Source organism: Oreochromis niloticus, linkage group LG16 (assembly GCF_001858045.2).
Source record: "Oreochromis niloticus isolate F11D_XX linkage group LG16, O_niloticus_UMD_NMBU, whole genome shotgun sequence".
Classification (NCBI taxonomy): Eukaryota; Metazoa; Chordata; class Actinopteri; order Cichliformes; family Cichlidae; genus Oreochromis; species Oreochromis niloticus.
The window spans coordinates 16,824,246-16,841,465 of NC_031987.2; the positions used below are offsets into that span (position 1 = coordinate 16,824,246).

At 37.1% G+C, this 17,220-nt stretch overlaps 1 protein-coding gene across 4 annotated transcripts; it reads right to left on the bottom strand.

The window, feature by feature from the left end:
• Positions 1 to 359: 359 nt before the first annotated feature.
• lnpa (limb and neural patterns a) lies at positions 360 to 10,250 on the bottom strand. 4 transcript variants are annotated; one of them, XM_003447303.4, is made up of 13 exons: positions 10,113 to 10,240; positions 9,276 to 9,387; positions 8,810 to 8,851; positions 6,464 to 6,651; positions 6,321 to 6,379; positions 6,198 to 6,238; positions 4,189 to 4,272; positions 4,026 to 4,077; positions 3,696 to 3,917; positions 2,485 to 2,590; positions 1,993 to 2,063; positions 1,535 to 1,678; positions 360 to 1,304 (listed from the first exon to the last, which is right to left on the bottom strand). In XM_003447303.4, exons 2-13 carry the CDS (start codon positions 9,300 to 9,302, stop codon positions 1,132 to 1,134), a joined length of 1,209 nt encoding a protein of 402 aa, XP_003447351.1. In that variant the 5' UTR covers positions 9,303 to 9,387; positions 10,113 to 10,240; the 3' UTR covers positions 360 to 1,131. The 4 variants fall into 4 exon arrangements, with proteins under 4 accessions (XP_003447351.1, XP_005452965.1, XP_005452963.1 ...); XM_005452908.3 differs by having other exon boundaries at positions 4,020 to 4,077; XM_005452906.4 differs by lacking the exon at positions 9,276 to 9,387 and having other exon boundaries at positions 4,020 to 4,077; positions 10,113 to 10,250.
• Positions 10,251 to 17,220: the final 6,970 nt, after the last annotated feature.

Here is a 17,220-nt window from a genome sequence, read left to right on the forward strand (position 1 = left end):
ATCAAGACTGGTCAGGCTCTGTGTCAGCACCATTATCTTACACTGTCTGAAATGATCAATGAGCTAAAATAAAATGATCACAAGCTAAAACTGGCCTGCTAATGAAAACGGACTGCTTAAATTTGGGCCTGATTGAGAAGACGGCCAAAGAAGAAAATGGGTACCCATTTAAAATACAACATATACAAGAAAAAAACACCAATACAGGTTAGAGAGATCCCGGGGAGTTGTTTCTCATGTTGTTGCTCAAATGTTAATTTAATGCTGATGTAGAATCACTTTTAAAATACAACAGAAATAAATGGTGCTTTCATAAATATAGCAATGAAGACAAAGTGGTTGTGATTGTGAACACAGAATAGATTTTCTCAAAAGTTTATTTAATATTATTTATACACACATACATACCGAGAACTTGTTTAGCAAACAGATGCTGCCGTTTAAGACTTAAAACAGCTGAATGACTTCACCATCTATATGTAAAAACATTTAATAGACAATTTTCTCAAATAGGGACTTGACATATAAAAAGGCACTTCCATCAGTATAACAGGACTGACAAACCTGTTTTCCTTCTTTAGCAAAAAATACATAGTGCATGTGCATTATTATTATTATTATTTTTATCATTCTGGTACCGTGGTAGTGTAAACATGTAAGCACCTCCAAGCTGCAAAGCATTCCATTCAACACTGTCAGAAAAAATATTTATAAATAATTTCCTATAAATAAATGTTTTCCACAAAATATTTCTGTTTCTGAAGTTGTACCTTGTTAGAATAAAGACAGAAATTCCTTCAAAATCCAGTTTAAAAAAAAAAAAAAGAGAGACTTTTCCTATGCAACACTGAGACACGCTTAACCCTCATAGCTCTGTTATTGACCTGTAAACATGTTAAAAATATAAGAGTGTTTGGCAGTTACTATCAAATGCTACTGCTATGCAAGTTCAATGTTTAATTAGAAAGAAAGAAAGAACACTCTGTAAGCTGAAGATTGCATTAACATCTGGGCTGTTATTGCGCTCTTCAAACTTACGGCATTTACTTGGAAGCTAACCATTTCTACATTTCCTCAATGAAAACAAAAATGTTCCAGTCTGACTTGTGGTGAAATTACCGCTCCGCTGTTTTATTCCACTTCCATGGCAGACAAATCTTGCTCTCCGTCAGATTTCTCAGAGGGCAGGTCTTGCGACTCTGGGGTGTTTTGGCCATCTGATGCAGAACTGGGCTCTGTGGCTGTTGGTATAGCCGGCTCTTGGGTATTTGAACCAGCAGGGACATCAGTAAGCTTCGTGTTCTCTGATAATTAGAAACAGTTATTTCTCTTTTTTTACGTTTAGATTTGAAATGCATATGAAACAAGTATTTATTTATTTTTTTTAAAGGGTTTAGATAAGAAAATGACTACTACTGTATGTGTAGAAAAGAATGCCATTTTATCCATTTTAGATCTGTATCTGTATTAGATTAATTAATTTAACATTTTAGAGTAATACACCTTAATAACTTGATTTACATTTCATTATTACCTAAAACATTTTGGTCATCATCTGCATCAGTACCAGTCGCCTCTGGTGACATCTTATGGTTACCAGCGACCTCGGTGAGCTTGGGTGCCTGAGGCCTCGTCTTTCTCGCAGGGTTCAAGAAATAACAATACGCACATCGAAAGGCTGAAAAGAAACAAATAAAACCCCACGCATATATTTTATGTACCCACGCTAATACATTGTGAAACAGACATAGATTAATATACATGAATATGAACCAATGGGAAAAAAATGCCTCAGATGCATAAACATTTCAGATTGATGTGTAGCACTACTTTGCATATTCAATCTTGCTTTCTTTTTGCTTACAGGAGTTGGTAGTGGCAGAGGCATTTAAGAGCCATATGATATACTATGCTGCCAAATGCTAGAGGGCAAATGAAGGCACAGTGTTTGATGGAGACTGACAAAGTGTGCTGTGATTCTCAAAGTCTCACCAATATATTCAAATTCTTCTTTTAATGCCATGCCGTTATGGGACAGACACTGCTGACATATGAGAGCGTATCTATGAGGAAGGGGAAAAAAACAAAACCAACAACAAACAAACAATCTAGTAAGACATTACATAGCATGTGAATAGGCACTGGATAACTCAGTATTACCACTCTTAACACAAATCTACAAAGTGGATTTAAAATTTCCAGATGAAGTAATGTGCAACATAAAAAAAAACAATGATTACAAACTGTAAAAAAGTTGTTTTAAAACGGAAACTATATGATTTTAGCTGATAAAGCTACAACTATTGCAGGCTACTACAAAAGAGTACTACTAGTACACATTATTTCAACACAGCTAGATTCCAATCATCTAATATTTATCAAATTAATGCACTTTAGATGTTTACAGCTTCTTCATGACATGATACACAGGTTGCATTTACTTTACTGCATTACTGAAGAGACTCATTTTCCCATTTTATTTACCTGTTCTGAGGGCCATCTCCAACAAGATACTCTATGACTCTGTCCAAAGCACCTCTCTCCCTTGGGATCACAGGTCTGGCCAGCGGTGGCCCTGGGGGGTGCATGCCTGTTAAAGCATAGCATCTTTGCCTGTTAGATGCACTCTGCAGCTTGGAATACATACTTCAGTAAACAGGTGCTTCTTACAGTAATAAATCTGTGAAATAGTTTGGTGGACAAACCATGATTAATTTTACAAAAAGCTGCCTCTTTTTCTTAATGACTTAACACCGGATCACACTTGCAAAGCACGTCCCGAATCCCTGCTGCGTTGGTGAGTAGTAATTAATATAATCTAACATCAAGAGCAATCATAGGAAGATGACTGGTCATTTCTGTGAGACTTGGCAGAGTCTCAGTATCCTGCTGGTTATTAATTTACCAACATATGGAAACTCTGTGGTGACTCTTTGTATCAAATTGCTTTTCACTTTCAATTTTCAGCAGAAGCAGGTGATAACATCAACTCATGTAAACCATTTGTGAGGTGTTCCCAATGCCAAAAGGCAATTTCACTAAGCATTAAAAGACATTTAGTGAGATTCCACCACCATTGCCCAGAGAACAAATGCCGGTCTGGCTAATTAATCATAGTTAATGTAATACTGCATCGTGCATACCTCACAGTTGGCATTCCACATGGCAATTACAGCATACAGCTTCCACTACTCTAGGAGCACATTTTCCTTTACCGTTTGCAGTTATTTGCATTTTTTTCTAGTGAGTGGTCAGTCCAGAAATTACTGATATTGAATATTCAATACCCCTATACCCCACAGATGTCTTCCATATAAAACAACTGCTTTATGAGAAATGTTTCATCTATTTTTCTGGTTGTTCCTTTTCAATCTTTAAAAGGAGCCAATGATGATAGATCATATCCTCTTGAGGTAAATATTATACAAAAATTATGCTCATAGTAACAAAAGTTATCAATTGCAATCTCAGGCCCAAGTAAGACACTTAGTGGAGAAAAGTTAGACCATATAGTTAGATATTGTTATCATACATTTTCACAATTATCCACTACCTTACTGTACAACATACTACAGCCTTTCTGACAACACACACCACAGAGCTTTGAACAACTGGGGACAAAGAGCCAGGAAAGAGTAAATCACACCTTAATCGACCACATTATGATCTGGTCCCCCTGTGTGCAGGTAACTCACCGACTCCTGGAACAGGTGTTCCAGGGGTCACAGGCTTCCTCATCAAGCTCTGCTGAGCAGCTATAGCTGACAAGCTCCTCTCTGGGGGTCCACCTGGAGCAGAGTGGGAAGATCTTCCAGGATAGGTGGGCCTGGAGGCAAGAGGAGGGCGGGCAGCAGCTTCGCTTGCAGGATTTACCACCACTGGGGGGGTCTTTGGGATGACATTCCGATGGCGGAGTTCTAACACAGAAAACATTGCATGATGCTTTAATAGCATAATAGGAAATGCCAGAGTCAAAGTAGGGCAAATAGTATTGTCTCGTGAGAACGTTCACAACTCACTGCTACCTTGTCCTGGTTTTGGAGTTATCTGTGGAGCAACTGGAGTAGATTCAAGCTCCTTCATACAGAACAGAGGAGTGTAAAAGAACATGCTTTAATATAAAAAAAATATATAAACCAAAGGCAATCAGACAATTTATACAGCAGAGAAAAACAAAAAAGAACTCACAATATTTTTCTTGCAATCAGGATCAAATCTCTCCAGAATCATTTTTGCATTTTTATATGTTTCAGTTTCCATAACTTCTTCAAGCTGGAAAAAAAATGCAAAAACATTATGGAATAAACTTAAATGATCTTTTAATTTGTTGCCTGAAAGTATTTATCACTGTTAACATACCGGAGTAATCATTTGCTGATCATGTGTGTCATAAACTGGCATTTATAAATACACACAAATATCTTAGAATCACCTTCAATAACATCGCATGTCAAAGTGACTGAGAAAAGAGCCCTTAAAGCAACTTCACTACATTGTACATCTTCATTTAGAATAAGTACAGAACATTTCTTAATGTTTACATATAATATGAGGAATAATTACATTCACTACTTCGATAATGGAGAGTGTGAAAATCCATCAGCCCTAATTATTGAAAGTTATTAGACTTGACAGAGGATGACAAGCAATTTCTCAGATTTATTTCTTTCCTGTAGTAAATGCAATTAATTAAAGTGACATTAGAAGAGTAGTTTACTGGATCAAGGTTTTGTACCAATCAAATGTTGTCTTCACAGAGCTTAGAGTATCTTACAGCAAATTGCTGAGAAGATAACCAAAACTAATTTTATAAGGCATTAAATGTCAATCCTGACTTTACGAGTGGACCGTTAAGAATCAAAATTACAATTTTTTTTTAAGTGGACTTCAGGCTACAAGTAAAAAAATGCCAAACTATATTTAACTCATTCATTGTTTATGTCATATCAAGGATGTAGCAGCACAAGACAAGACCAACTGAGCTGTTCTATTCAATTTCAACTCATATATTCATAGCAGACTTAAGTTTCTTAAGATTGACAAATACACCCATCAGCTACTTTACAAACTTGTTCAGCTGCTCTTTAACACAAGTATCTAATCAGCTAATCACATGGCAACAACCCAGTTTATTTAGCCATGTAGATATGAAAACCTGCTAAATTTCAAACTGAGCATTAGAATGAGGAAGAAAAGGGACTTTGAATGCAGCACAGAGGGGCTGGTCTGAGTAGGTCAGAAACTGCTGATGTATTGAAATGTTCCCATGCAATAACCTCTAGTTAATAACCTCTAATCTGCAGTGTGTGATGTTATCATATAAAAATGAATATAAATTTCTGAGAAATATCTCCAGCACCTTGTTGAATCTGTGCCATGAAGAAATGAAGTACTTCGAAAAGCAAAAGAGGGTCCAAACCAGTACTAACAAGATGTACCTAATGAAATGGTTGGTGGGTAAACACTAAGTGTAAGGAATGTAAAAGCCATTTCACTTATAGTTACAACTCTAAACCACTGCAAAGATTATAATTACCAATATAAATCACCATCCCCCTAAACAGAAAAAAACAAAACACTAACAACAAATACTTGATCACACTTTCTGTGGCTTTCAGTGATCAAGCCTTTGAAATCTTACATTACACACTTAGGTAAAGTCACAGACCATTGTGCAAAGATGCATGACAATATCTTTTTTCAAATGTGTTTTTGAATTTACATAACTGATTGCTGACACTTGTGTTAGATTTTTGGGATGTCACCCGTTTAAAAGAGGTTATTAACTTTGGCTGAATAGATACAATCTTAGAGGCTTTATAACTACTTGAAACAATCAAACACAAGAAGCAAATATAAAAATAAATCATCTTCAAAGACAAGCACAGGGAGCCTTGTAATAGATGGTGTAGCACAGGTTCTCTATTGTGCCAAGCCCATCTTCAAAAGCTCCCGAAGAAAAAAGGTCATATTCAACCTCCAAAACTTTTTATGAATCATCGACATTATGAAAGAATTCATGTTCAATTTGAGTCAAATAAGATTTAGCACAACAGCATCAGTAAACATAAATCATATCAGGCAAACTTATTATTTTCACTTCATAATTTTCTCCCCAGGCATCCAACAGTGTCTCAATTCTGCACAGCACTGCACATAAAAATATTTCTGTATTATAAATAAAAAACATCACTTACTATTTTCCTCTTTTGTGCTTTAAGATCCTCTAACTTTTCATCTGAAAAAAAGTTAGGAAATTCAACATTCATTTAAACATAAATTTATAAAACAACTTGTACAACAGAGAAAAAAAAACTTACTATTTTTTTCAGTTCTTCGGGAAAAAATTTTTATCAGCAATTTTCGAAGTAACCAAACTCTAAAAAGAAGAGAAAAAACAGCCATCTCAATAAATCACAATTACAGTTTAGTGAAAATATGATAGATTATCTCTTATACGTACAATAACGGAACTATTAGAAAGGGAAGGGACAATATGAGCCGTCCCATTAACTGTTCGGGCAGGTACCAGAAATACACAACTACACAAGTGATCAAGTAGAGAAGCGATGAGTAGAGAAGCAGTCGTCCAACCCATATCTTCAGCTGCCTTTGATTTTTCTCACTATATTCTTCAAGAACCTGTATGTCCTGTGGAGAAAAATGAAAAAAACAAAACAAACAAAAAAATGGAGTTTGAACTTCAAACTTCTATTAACATATTTATAAAAATAACCATTACTGTTTTAAACATATTTTAACCTTAGTCTCATGTAATGCAGGTCATTCAAGTGCAGTTCATATATTTATCAGGAAAACTATTCATATTTTGTTAACAGCATTTCACCTATTTTGGATCTTTACTAAAACTGGTTTTCTACATGCCATCAAGTTTAAGTTTAAGTTTTATTTGTCGCATACAGATAACATTGGCACACAATTACTGGCAATGAAATTCTTAGGCTCAGAGCCCCCTCAATGTTGTACACAAACTGCTGTTTTTTTACAACTTTTTACAGAGATGAATGTGAAGAAAAAAAAAAACTGTTGCTATTTGTGTGGTAATGTTATGACAATACAAGGACACTGTAAAGTCCACTTGTGTTCTAGGAAGGAAGTCATTGTAAATCAGTATCAAGTTATTCTGAGTTGTTGTTGTTGTTTTTTTTAAAGTGTGGTTTCATTTATGCAAAACATACATTTTGGTTTATTGTCAGCCAGAAATAACAGCATAATGCTCACTCTTCAGTTAGCTCATGTAACAGACTCTTTGACTAGAAACCCCTCAAAGGCCCACTATGAGCCAGCTATGGCCTTCATTATATATTAACTAGTTCACAACCCAATTTAACATGTACTGAACATTTGGAACCAAGCCCCATTGCCACCATACCAAATAAATCTTTTGGAAAACTTGTGCCAAGTTTCCAAGACTTTTAGAATCAATGCAAATACACACTGACTCTGTCTCTCTGTGGTCTGCTTTTCTCGTTTTGCTCACACCCCAACCAGTAGACGGATTGCCTCCCTGAGTCTGGTTTATCCTGTTAAAAGGTAGTCTTTTTCTTTTTTTTCCCTCTTCACTGCAGCCAAGTGCTTGCAAACAAGTGATCACTGCATTTCTGTCTTTATAATGATAAAATAAAAGGCCATAAATGCCCTTTTGGTTTGGTCTAATATAAATAAAATTGTATTGAAAATTTCACAACAGGCTTTTCCATTACGACTTGGGCATGATCCTGCATTATCTTAATTTAATTTAATAGAAGGTAATATAAATGCAGTAAGATGCTGTGGAAAAACAGCTAGATGCAATCATGCAGTGGGGAACCGTTAGGGTTATAAATACTGGAACAGTTCTATTTTTCTTAGACGCAAACTTTAAGTGCAGAATTTCATCCAACATTCAGCATTTGCATCACTCCCTTTACGATATTTCTCTCACTACATTTTAGCAAATGACCTAAGCTCACCAGACTAAAGAGATGTGTAATCTAACACAGGGATTAACTGGAAATGAATCATTTGGTCAGAACATGAGTTTTCTCTCACCCTCAACCATTATTACTTCACACATAAACAGGCACTTTATGCTTTTTTAAACTGAAATGTGACACCACTGCTTCAGGCTGCCTATTCTAAAAATAGCTACTGGACAAAAATGGGACCACTCTTGGCCACTATGGTTGCACTGTAACATGTGTGTGTGTCACTCTAAGCACAAGCTGGTCTCACATTTAACCTTACAGTGGTCTGTTTGTGTTTGCGTGTGTGCTGTGTGCTATAAGTCACACACACACACACACACACACACACATCTTTCACATGTGAAGAATTGAAGCTAAACAAAAAGCACCAACACCCATTGCATTGCAACTTCAATGTCACTGATGTCTTTGTGACAGGAAGATGTCATAATGTCCGTGCTCCAAGGACAGGATCTTTAAATAGTCTGACACTGGCTGCAATGCAGAAGAGCAGTAAAGCTCTATCACTTAGCAAATAAGGAGCTGCTATGGCAGTCACTGAAGGTCGGTGCTTATACAACACATTTAAGTAATTTTTTTCTACATCAAAAACTGGCTTGATTGATCATAAAAACCAATTGTGCATTCTCACTTGATTCCATATGTTGCCACGCTGTAGGGATACTTTTGATAACCAATATTTATCTTACATTTGCATTAATAAAAGACAGAAAGTTCATGATGTAGCTTGAAATTCAAAAAGAAAAAGCTGACAGTGCTGAAATTAAAATTTCACAGGCCTTAAAATGACTTCAGGTGTTTTTTTTTAAGGTTATGCGTACCTTGTCAATTCCTTCCAAAACCTCCACAGTGGATGGTTTCGCCTATAAGACAAACAGTTTGAATAAGAGGTATTGTACAATTACGATTTCCAAAACAATAGCGTTCTTTGTAAGGAACTTAAAAAAAAAAAAAGATCTGGAAACTTCCTTTTTCTTCTTCCTACTTTTTGTGTGTTCTTCTATTACTAACAGGCTACCCTGATCATGCAAACGTGCATTATGTCATGCCAACTGGAACACAGAGATACTGTTTAGACATACAAAATTTATGTAAATCGATCCAACCATGAGATCATTGCTTGTGTATTAAGTTTGGTGTGGTAGAAATGGTGCCTGCTAAAGTCATGCTTCCAAAGTAAAAGTTTACTGAAAATGATTCAAAAGTATCAAAAAGCAGAAGTAACACTAACTAACTGCAGTGTAATTTGTTTCACATGACATGGCTAATAAAGGTTTGAATACAAACCCTCCACCGTGAGACCACAGCCCCCATGTTGATGAAGAGGAAGGAGTGTAGGTGTAGGTTACTCTATTACTGGGACCCTCCTCTGATGCTGTTTCACAAATTACCTCTCCACCTGTTGACAGCAGTAATGAGTTGTGAATACACACTCGGTTGCCAATGCATTAGGTACATTAGGTAACAACTGCTGTAGTACAATACAGCATTTCTGAAATAAATCCAACAGTTTTAATAATACTGTTTCTGTGAGGCTCATTTGTAGTTAAACTGTAGAGCTATAGAGCATGTACTTCTGTACATGTACGTGCAACAGCAGCTCCAAACAATCACAGAGGAGCGTTCACAGCTTCAGCGGCTCGCTAACAGCTATAGGTACATGTTTTGACTGACGTTTAGAAAACGTACACCAATCCTCTTAAGTCACCTGTAAAACACACTTAAACGCTTTTTATTAAACTTCATCAGTGACTAAGCTGAAGTAGGTTGTCCTTGCTAGCTCAAATTAACAAACCTAAACAACTTTCCGGAGGCGTCAGCAAGATCCGAGCTGACGTTAATAGTTATCTCACAGGTTTCTTATATCGCTTTTTTCAGCCAACATGTACTAAATAGCCTATAATAAATGACTGCGCATATACATTAGCTTTGAGGTGTTGCAGCTAAGTTTGTGTAATCGCTAGCTTGCAGGGCTAACACTACTGCACCCTGCAGTTCACCGAAATAACTAAAACAAGGTCGCCAAGTTTCGCCAGAGTTTGTACACACAAGCAAGGCCAAATTATAGAAGTGGTAAGTGAATGAATAACAGCTCCGTGTTTTGACAGAGACGGGTGTATTTACCTTGAAAGTTGTGTTGTCCCGTTCCAACAGCCTGTGGCAGTCGCTCCTGTCTTTGCACGGAGGGTGTGTGAGCCAAGATGGGGGAGTGTCCATTCAAAGAGCCAGCATGGAGCATGACCACACCGGGGCCTTCACGGGAGTTTGGTCTGTGGCTCATGAAGCCTGGTACAAAGCTGTGAGAAACTAAAACTAATTTTAATTTTAGACAAATATAACACGAGTTAATACAAAAATTAAGTTCTTAAATAATGATTTCATTTATTAACAGGCGGGGGAGGGGGTTAGTAAAATCTACCTGCCTTATGGGAAAATGTAATTGCCCCCTAAACCTACATTAAGTTCCCCCATTAGCAAGAATTCCAGTCAAGTGTTTATGACAACTGGCAATGAGTCTTTCACATGGCTCTGGAGGAATTTTGGTTAACTATCTTTTGCATAATTTTTTTGTAATTCAGCCACATTACAGGGTTTTCGAACATCAACGACCTGTTTGAGGTCATGCCAAGCATCTCAATCTGACTTGAGCTAGGACTTCGACTAGGCCGCTCCAAAACCTTCATTTTGAGGCGGTTCAGATCATTGTCCTGCAGCATAACCAAAGGGTGCTTGGGATTCAGGGCTTTTTTCTTCAGGATTTTCTGGTGGAGAGCAGAAATCATGGTTCTGTCAATCACAGCAAGTCGTTTAGGTCCTGAAATAGCGAAGCAGCCCCAGACCATCACAAAACCATTACCATGTTTGATTGTTGGTGTGTTAGTTTTGGCCACATGTAACAGGACATAAACTTTCCAGAAAGTTAAAGTTTTGTCTCATCAGTCCAATAATTTCTCAAAAGTCTTAGTCTTATGTTGGTCATCTGGGAATTCCTGGGAAGGTTCCCCGCTGCTCCAAAAATTCTTCATTTGTGGATAATGGTTCTCGCTGTGGTTCTGTGGAGTCCCAAATCCTTAGAAATGGCTTTGTAATTACTTTTTCACATAGGACCAAGTAGGTTTAAATAAGTTTTCCCCTTAATAGATAACCATTTAAAAACTGCATTTTGTATTTATTCTGGTTATCTTTAGCTAATATAAAAAATATGTTTTTTTGTTGATCTGAGACATCTAAGTGTGAGAAGATCAAGCAAAAAAAGAAATTAGGAAGGGGACAAATAGTTTTTCATAGCACTGTACATTTTACTGTTACAATTAAGAAACTAAGCTATGTACACCCTGTAGACATATGCAAGAGAGAATTAATCCCCCTCTAACGATTTCTTGATTTCAGTGACAGACTGAATGGTAAAAACTGCACATGTGATCCAACAAATGAACTAACCAGTCTGACATGCACATGACATGAACATAATGCTGATACTGGATAGTGTATCGCCATTAGTAGTACTTGCTGGTCAGTAATTGAAACGTTAAATACAAAATGGTTATTGTGCATGCACTGTTACATTTTTATGCCGTAAATATATATCTCCAGGTAAAAGTGTCTGCCAAATTAATGAAATGTGCTAGTGGTTCTCATGCTATTATAAAGTACAGATTTTATAGTAGGTGTTAACAGGTTTTACAGTGTTTCACTGTGCAACAAATGATTTTACAAATGCAAAACAAGCATTATATTTATTTGGTTTGTGCAATATGTTCCCATATATCCTTCAACAAACATTACAAACTGCCAATAGCTGAAATTTCCCATGTTTATATTTTCATTTGTGGTTGCACATAAAATTACCAATATAGCTAACTATATAGCTGTGATATTCATTAGTAGGAATGTGAACACAGCACTAGCCTGAGGGTGCTCAATAAAAGCTAGAGTGGATAAAAAAATGCCCGTTATTTGCTGGAAACAAAGATGAAAAAGTGGAATTAATTAAAGAAAAAAAACATGTTCCAGTACTTCCAGTAAGTACATTATAAATTGCTTTGATGGCAGACACCATACCGTTTCTGTTTAATTCATGAAAAAAAAACTGCTTTGAAAATCATCTGTAATTCATTCATTGGGGGGAAAAAAGAGGTAAATATGTTTATGATTTCTCATTATTAAACTTTGTTTTTTCCATCCTTGGGCAGCCTGTACAGAGCATGTGAAAAAATATGAAAAGCATAAGTTTGCTTTCACTAATTGCTATATAAATACTAATTTAGTTCCAATGAAAGGAATGTGCACCCAAGTTTGTTTTAATGTCAAGTTTATCTTGAATGCAAGTTAGATTGCTGAAGCACCACAATTAATGCATGCAGAATTTATTGGAAAGCCATCCAAGAGTTTTTGAGACATTTCACTCAAAGTCAAGTGTATGGTGGTTTCAAAGAAAAGGCAAGTCAATTTTTACTGATATAAAGATTTATCTAAAAAAAAAATGTTGCCATCATTCAACAGTTGATGAGTTCACTTTGGAGTGAAGTAATGGACAGTAAGTAATCACGTGGCCAAGCTGTTGTCACTGGAGTTAATTATTTATTTGTTTGTATATATAGGTGCATGTTTGTGAGAGTGAAAAAGAAGAAAGAAAAGCTGGTGGCCGAAATGGCTGACAATCATTTACACATCTCCCAGGCCACTGCCTGACCAAAAAGACTTTCAGCATTGCATTTTGGGTCTTCGGTCTCTTTCCCTGCTGGAGATTCATTAGTTGTCCAAACTGTGGCATTCACTCATTCTGGATGATGTCCTTTTCACCTTTTGGACAAATGTGATAAAACTAACAGATATGTGCTTAGACTAACATGATGGAAGAGTTGATAACTACAATGGTGTCTTAAAATCAGCGTCTCGTACAGTGCTTTCAGAGATCTTTTGGGGGAGATAATAATGGTGCTGCATGTAGATGAGCTACAAAATGATGGAAATTAAATTTAAATGGCTCACGTTTTCCATTAACCGTGCTCTAATTAAACTTTGATGTGATGCACTGGTTTCCAACACAATGTGACCTGAAAGTTCTGTATACACTTGTATGCCCACTTTCCAATAAATGGATTAGGCACAGAGGCTTGTCATTTGTGGGGCTTCTAGGATCCTCTGTCTAGACTGAGGAACAAGTACACTGTATGCATGTTAGATTTATGTATTTATTTTAAATATATTGATTTTTTTAAATATTAATTTAGCTTTCCAGTCTTTAATGAGATTATATAGAATGTCTATAAAAAAAATGACATGCCACCATGTTTTCACCTGCTGGTTTGTGAGCTACCATTTTTGAAGCCTTGACCTGAGAAATTACATATAGACGCAATCTAAATTTAAAACTGAGGGACGTTAAACACTCATACGGTAGTGATTTGTCCGACGTAAAGTAGAACTTCTTCAGTAAAACCTGACATTGGTGACAGAGCCCTCATCAGGAGTGTTAGAATGGCCAATAGTGGCTGAATTAAAGTAGCAGGCCTGAGGCAGAGATAAGGTGCAGTCAAACCAAGTATTGGTCTGCACCAGTAAAGAACACACAAAATAATAACTAAATAAAATAAAGCGATGCTGTGCACAGGTGGCACTTGTTTTCTGCAGCTTCTGATGTTAACTGGCAGCCTTTAATAGACTGCTACTAATTGAACCCCAAGCCATACCACTGTTTAGTGTTACATGCTGAACTAAATCAATCAATTGGCCTAACCAAACTTGCCATGCTAATCTATATTTCAGTTCCTAGACTAGAACTTCACCAGTCCAAGCTGGGAAGCTACCAACAAGAAAACACGTACAGAAAATCTCAATCAATAGAACATAAAAAATTCCTTTGTGTGACTGTATTCTTTTTTACAAATAGTATCAAAGTCACCCATGTGTAAATATATGCTTTTTATCTAACTCATGAAACTTACCTTCATTACATGGAGAAAGACAAACAAAGGGTTGTTTTGTCATACACTTCTGTGCAGTCAGAGTTCCATTTGCAACTTTAGAGGTTACCCACTGTTAGCCATTAAAAGTAATTACAGTTCTTATAGGCATATTGTATACATGTACTTGTGATATAAAGTCTTGTCTGGTAGTAACTCTGAGGTACTTTCTATAGACCCTCTAGCCAAGACTGTGGCAAAATTTGACTTAAGACTTCTATATAGACTAGACTATATAGTCTAGACTTCTATAATGATGATGACAGCAGTCCAGAAACCTCACGTGGACCAGGGATACCGGGTCCTTACCCTGCAGCCAGTTCTGGGGCATGGGCTTGTTTGGGAGTGTCCGATGCTTTGTTGACTGGGCAGAAGTTGGAGGTGGGGGCCTTGGTGGTTCAACTCCCCTGCTGCTTAAACTGGTTTTGGTGACATTGAACATCACTTCTCTGTTGGAGAAGGATCAAGTAGACAGCGGGGTCACCTCAATGCACATCATGAGTTTCCTGCAGAGGGGTGGATTTCATTCTGCTCTGGAGTCCGCAATGGTTAAAGGTTCTGAGCAGGATGAGTATGCTTACATCCAGAAACACAGAGCAAACCCCTGTATGTTGAGGTTTTCCACAGTAGATGGAAAAGTTTTTTCCTTGTGCCTTCAAGTCAGAAAACAGTTCATGACTGTTGTTAGTGCTTGTTTCTATGTTCAGTTCAGTTGGATACTCAGTTGGAGTCCACTGGGGAGCTGGACAGTGCACCAGAAGGGATGCCATTGTTCTACTGGGGGACAACAATTTTATGACAATGAAACCTAGAGGGGTATGACTGGTAGGAATGGGCTGCTTGATAAGAACCTGAAAGCGTTCATATGTGCACTTGGCTGCAGGTTAATAACAGATTTTGCCATTTTTATCATCAGAACTGTGATCACATGTCTTGAATACTTGAGGTGGAGAGAGGAGCTGAGCTGTCAACTGATGAGAAGTATAAGGTGGTGGGGAAACTGGACAGGCCTAGTGTGCCAAAACGTGTAGTGAGGGTATGGGATCATCTTGAAGAGGCCCTGGTCAGGAGATCTTTAGTTCATATATCCAGTAGTGTTTTGACAGCATACTGAGAGGGAAGCTGTCAACACTGAGTGGACAATGTTCCATACCTCCTTTGCTGTAGTGGTGGAAAATAGTTGTGGCTATAAGGTGATTAATGTCAGCTGTCATGGTAAGACCTGGATTAAATAGTGAACACCAGAAGTGAAAGGAACTATTATTGTGAATGAGGAGTCTCATCAGGTTCAGGTTTGTGTTACTCTGGAGGAACCTGACAGTTGCCAAATCGAGTCTCAAGGATCTCCTTAGTTCCTCTGACATACCTTCAGTAGAGGAAGCATCGTTCAAGAGTGAGGGGGAGACTTACTTATAACTGAGGCTGAGGTCAACAAAGTAGTAAAAAAAAAAAAAACTATCTGAAGACCTGGTCCCTCAGGTGGATGATGTTCACACTGAGTTCTTCAAGGTTCTGGATGCTGTGGAGCTGTTCTGGTTGACATCTTAAACTTTGCCTACAAGGCTTGGACTGGCAAACTGGCAATTTAGGATCATCAGTTAACCTAACCCCACTAATTACAGGTCTTCGGACTGTGGGAGGATGCTGTAGTACTCTGAGATAACAAACTTAGGTGGCATCGAACTCAGGAACCTTCTTGCTGGGAGGCAACAGTGCTAACCACTAAATCACAGTGATGCTCTGCACTGGCACTGAATTGTAAAACATTTAATGCTCTGAGGAGGCATAAATAGTATATTGATATCAATCTGGTTTGGGTTTCAAAGTAAAAATCTCCTAACTCCAACATTAACGATGGATTTGAAAACTGAGTTCCTTTTCATTTATTTTACATTTAGTCAGGAATATCCTTTCCACTCTAGTTTGTCATACATTTGTGGTGCATTCCATTTACCTTGGAAGTTGGCTGCCAGAGCTGGGAATAATGTCACCCTAGAGTTGATCATGTTCCAGTAGTAGTAGTAAGAAAAGCAAGCAAAATTGGATTTACTTTGGTCTTTAACCAGGTACCATTCCTCTATCACTATCAATACAACGCAATGTCTGTTTTTCTGCAGTAACTTCATAGATAGAGCCTGGTCAGTGCCCTGTGCATGGCTTGGTTTGGGAAATCAGCTATGCAGGCCAAAGAAAACTTTTTGCTAGCAGTAAAAATGTTAATTTCTGACTGGTAGGCATGTTAACATGCAATTCTTAAACACTGTTATTCTTTTGGACTTTTTTGGCCTTAAATGTCATTTTGGCTAATTACAGATTTTGACACTTCTGTGCTGGCCTCAGATTTCAATCTTAGCTACTGCACTTATAATATACTAGCTAAAGTAACTGTAATTTAAATTCACGACATAATCATAGCTGTAACACACACTTTTAATTGATGTAGCATTAAGTGTATTTATTGCCATATTAAGGTAAGATAATTTGTTCTGGGCAGTGTTTCACGATTATCTTAGGTATTGCATCACATAGGCAAATAGTTTGTTATATTCAGAAGTCACAGTAGTAACCAGAGCCACAGTTACAGCTAAAACTACAACTGTTGTTAGAGCAGCAAGTTGTGTTTTTGTGCCAGATGCTCAGCAAGCTATAAGTTAATAATAAGTCCTGACAGAGTGACAAGAAGTGTCCCTTTTAAGACTTTTTCCATTTGCAAGCCACAAATGGTGTATTCTTTGCAACCATTGGCACCTGTAGCTGAATTAGTGGCAGACATCCATTAACTGAATGGTCAAGAGAGATATCATATGCCATAGCTGCAAATGACCAAACTGTGCATCAAAAGAAAAGTTGACATTTTGTCTATAGCTTTTATATCAGGTTATCTTTCCTTAAGTTAATGTTGTGTAAAACTTACCTTCCCTTACATAATTTCAATATTTAATTCCCAATAAGATATTGTATCTCTGTCTTTATATCAGCTTATTGTCTCTCTATATCAGTCAGTATTTTATTTATCAGAACAACAGCTAAAATAACATGTAAGCAACTAACAACAAAGGCTCAGTATCCTGATATGCCAGCAACTCTTATTATCTTCACTTCATCGGTCTCTTGTCTCCTCCACTCTGTGTGTGCATTTTTATCAGATTGTATTTTTTCATTATTTAAATCAAGTCTGACGTCGTCCACAAATAAGAATGATCTGCTGTCTTTTGGTCACAGTAAACAATATAGCTTATAATTTTTCCAGTGGTATTGGATTGGTA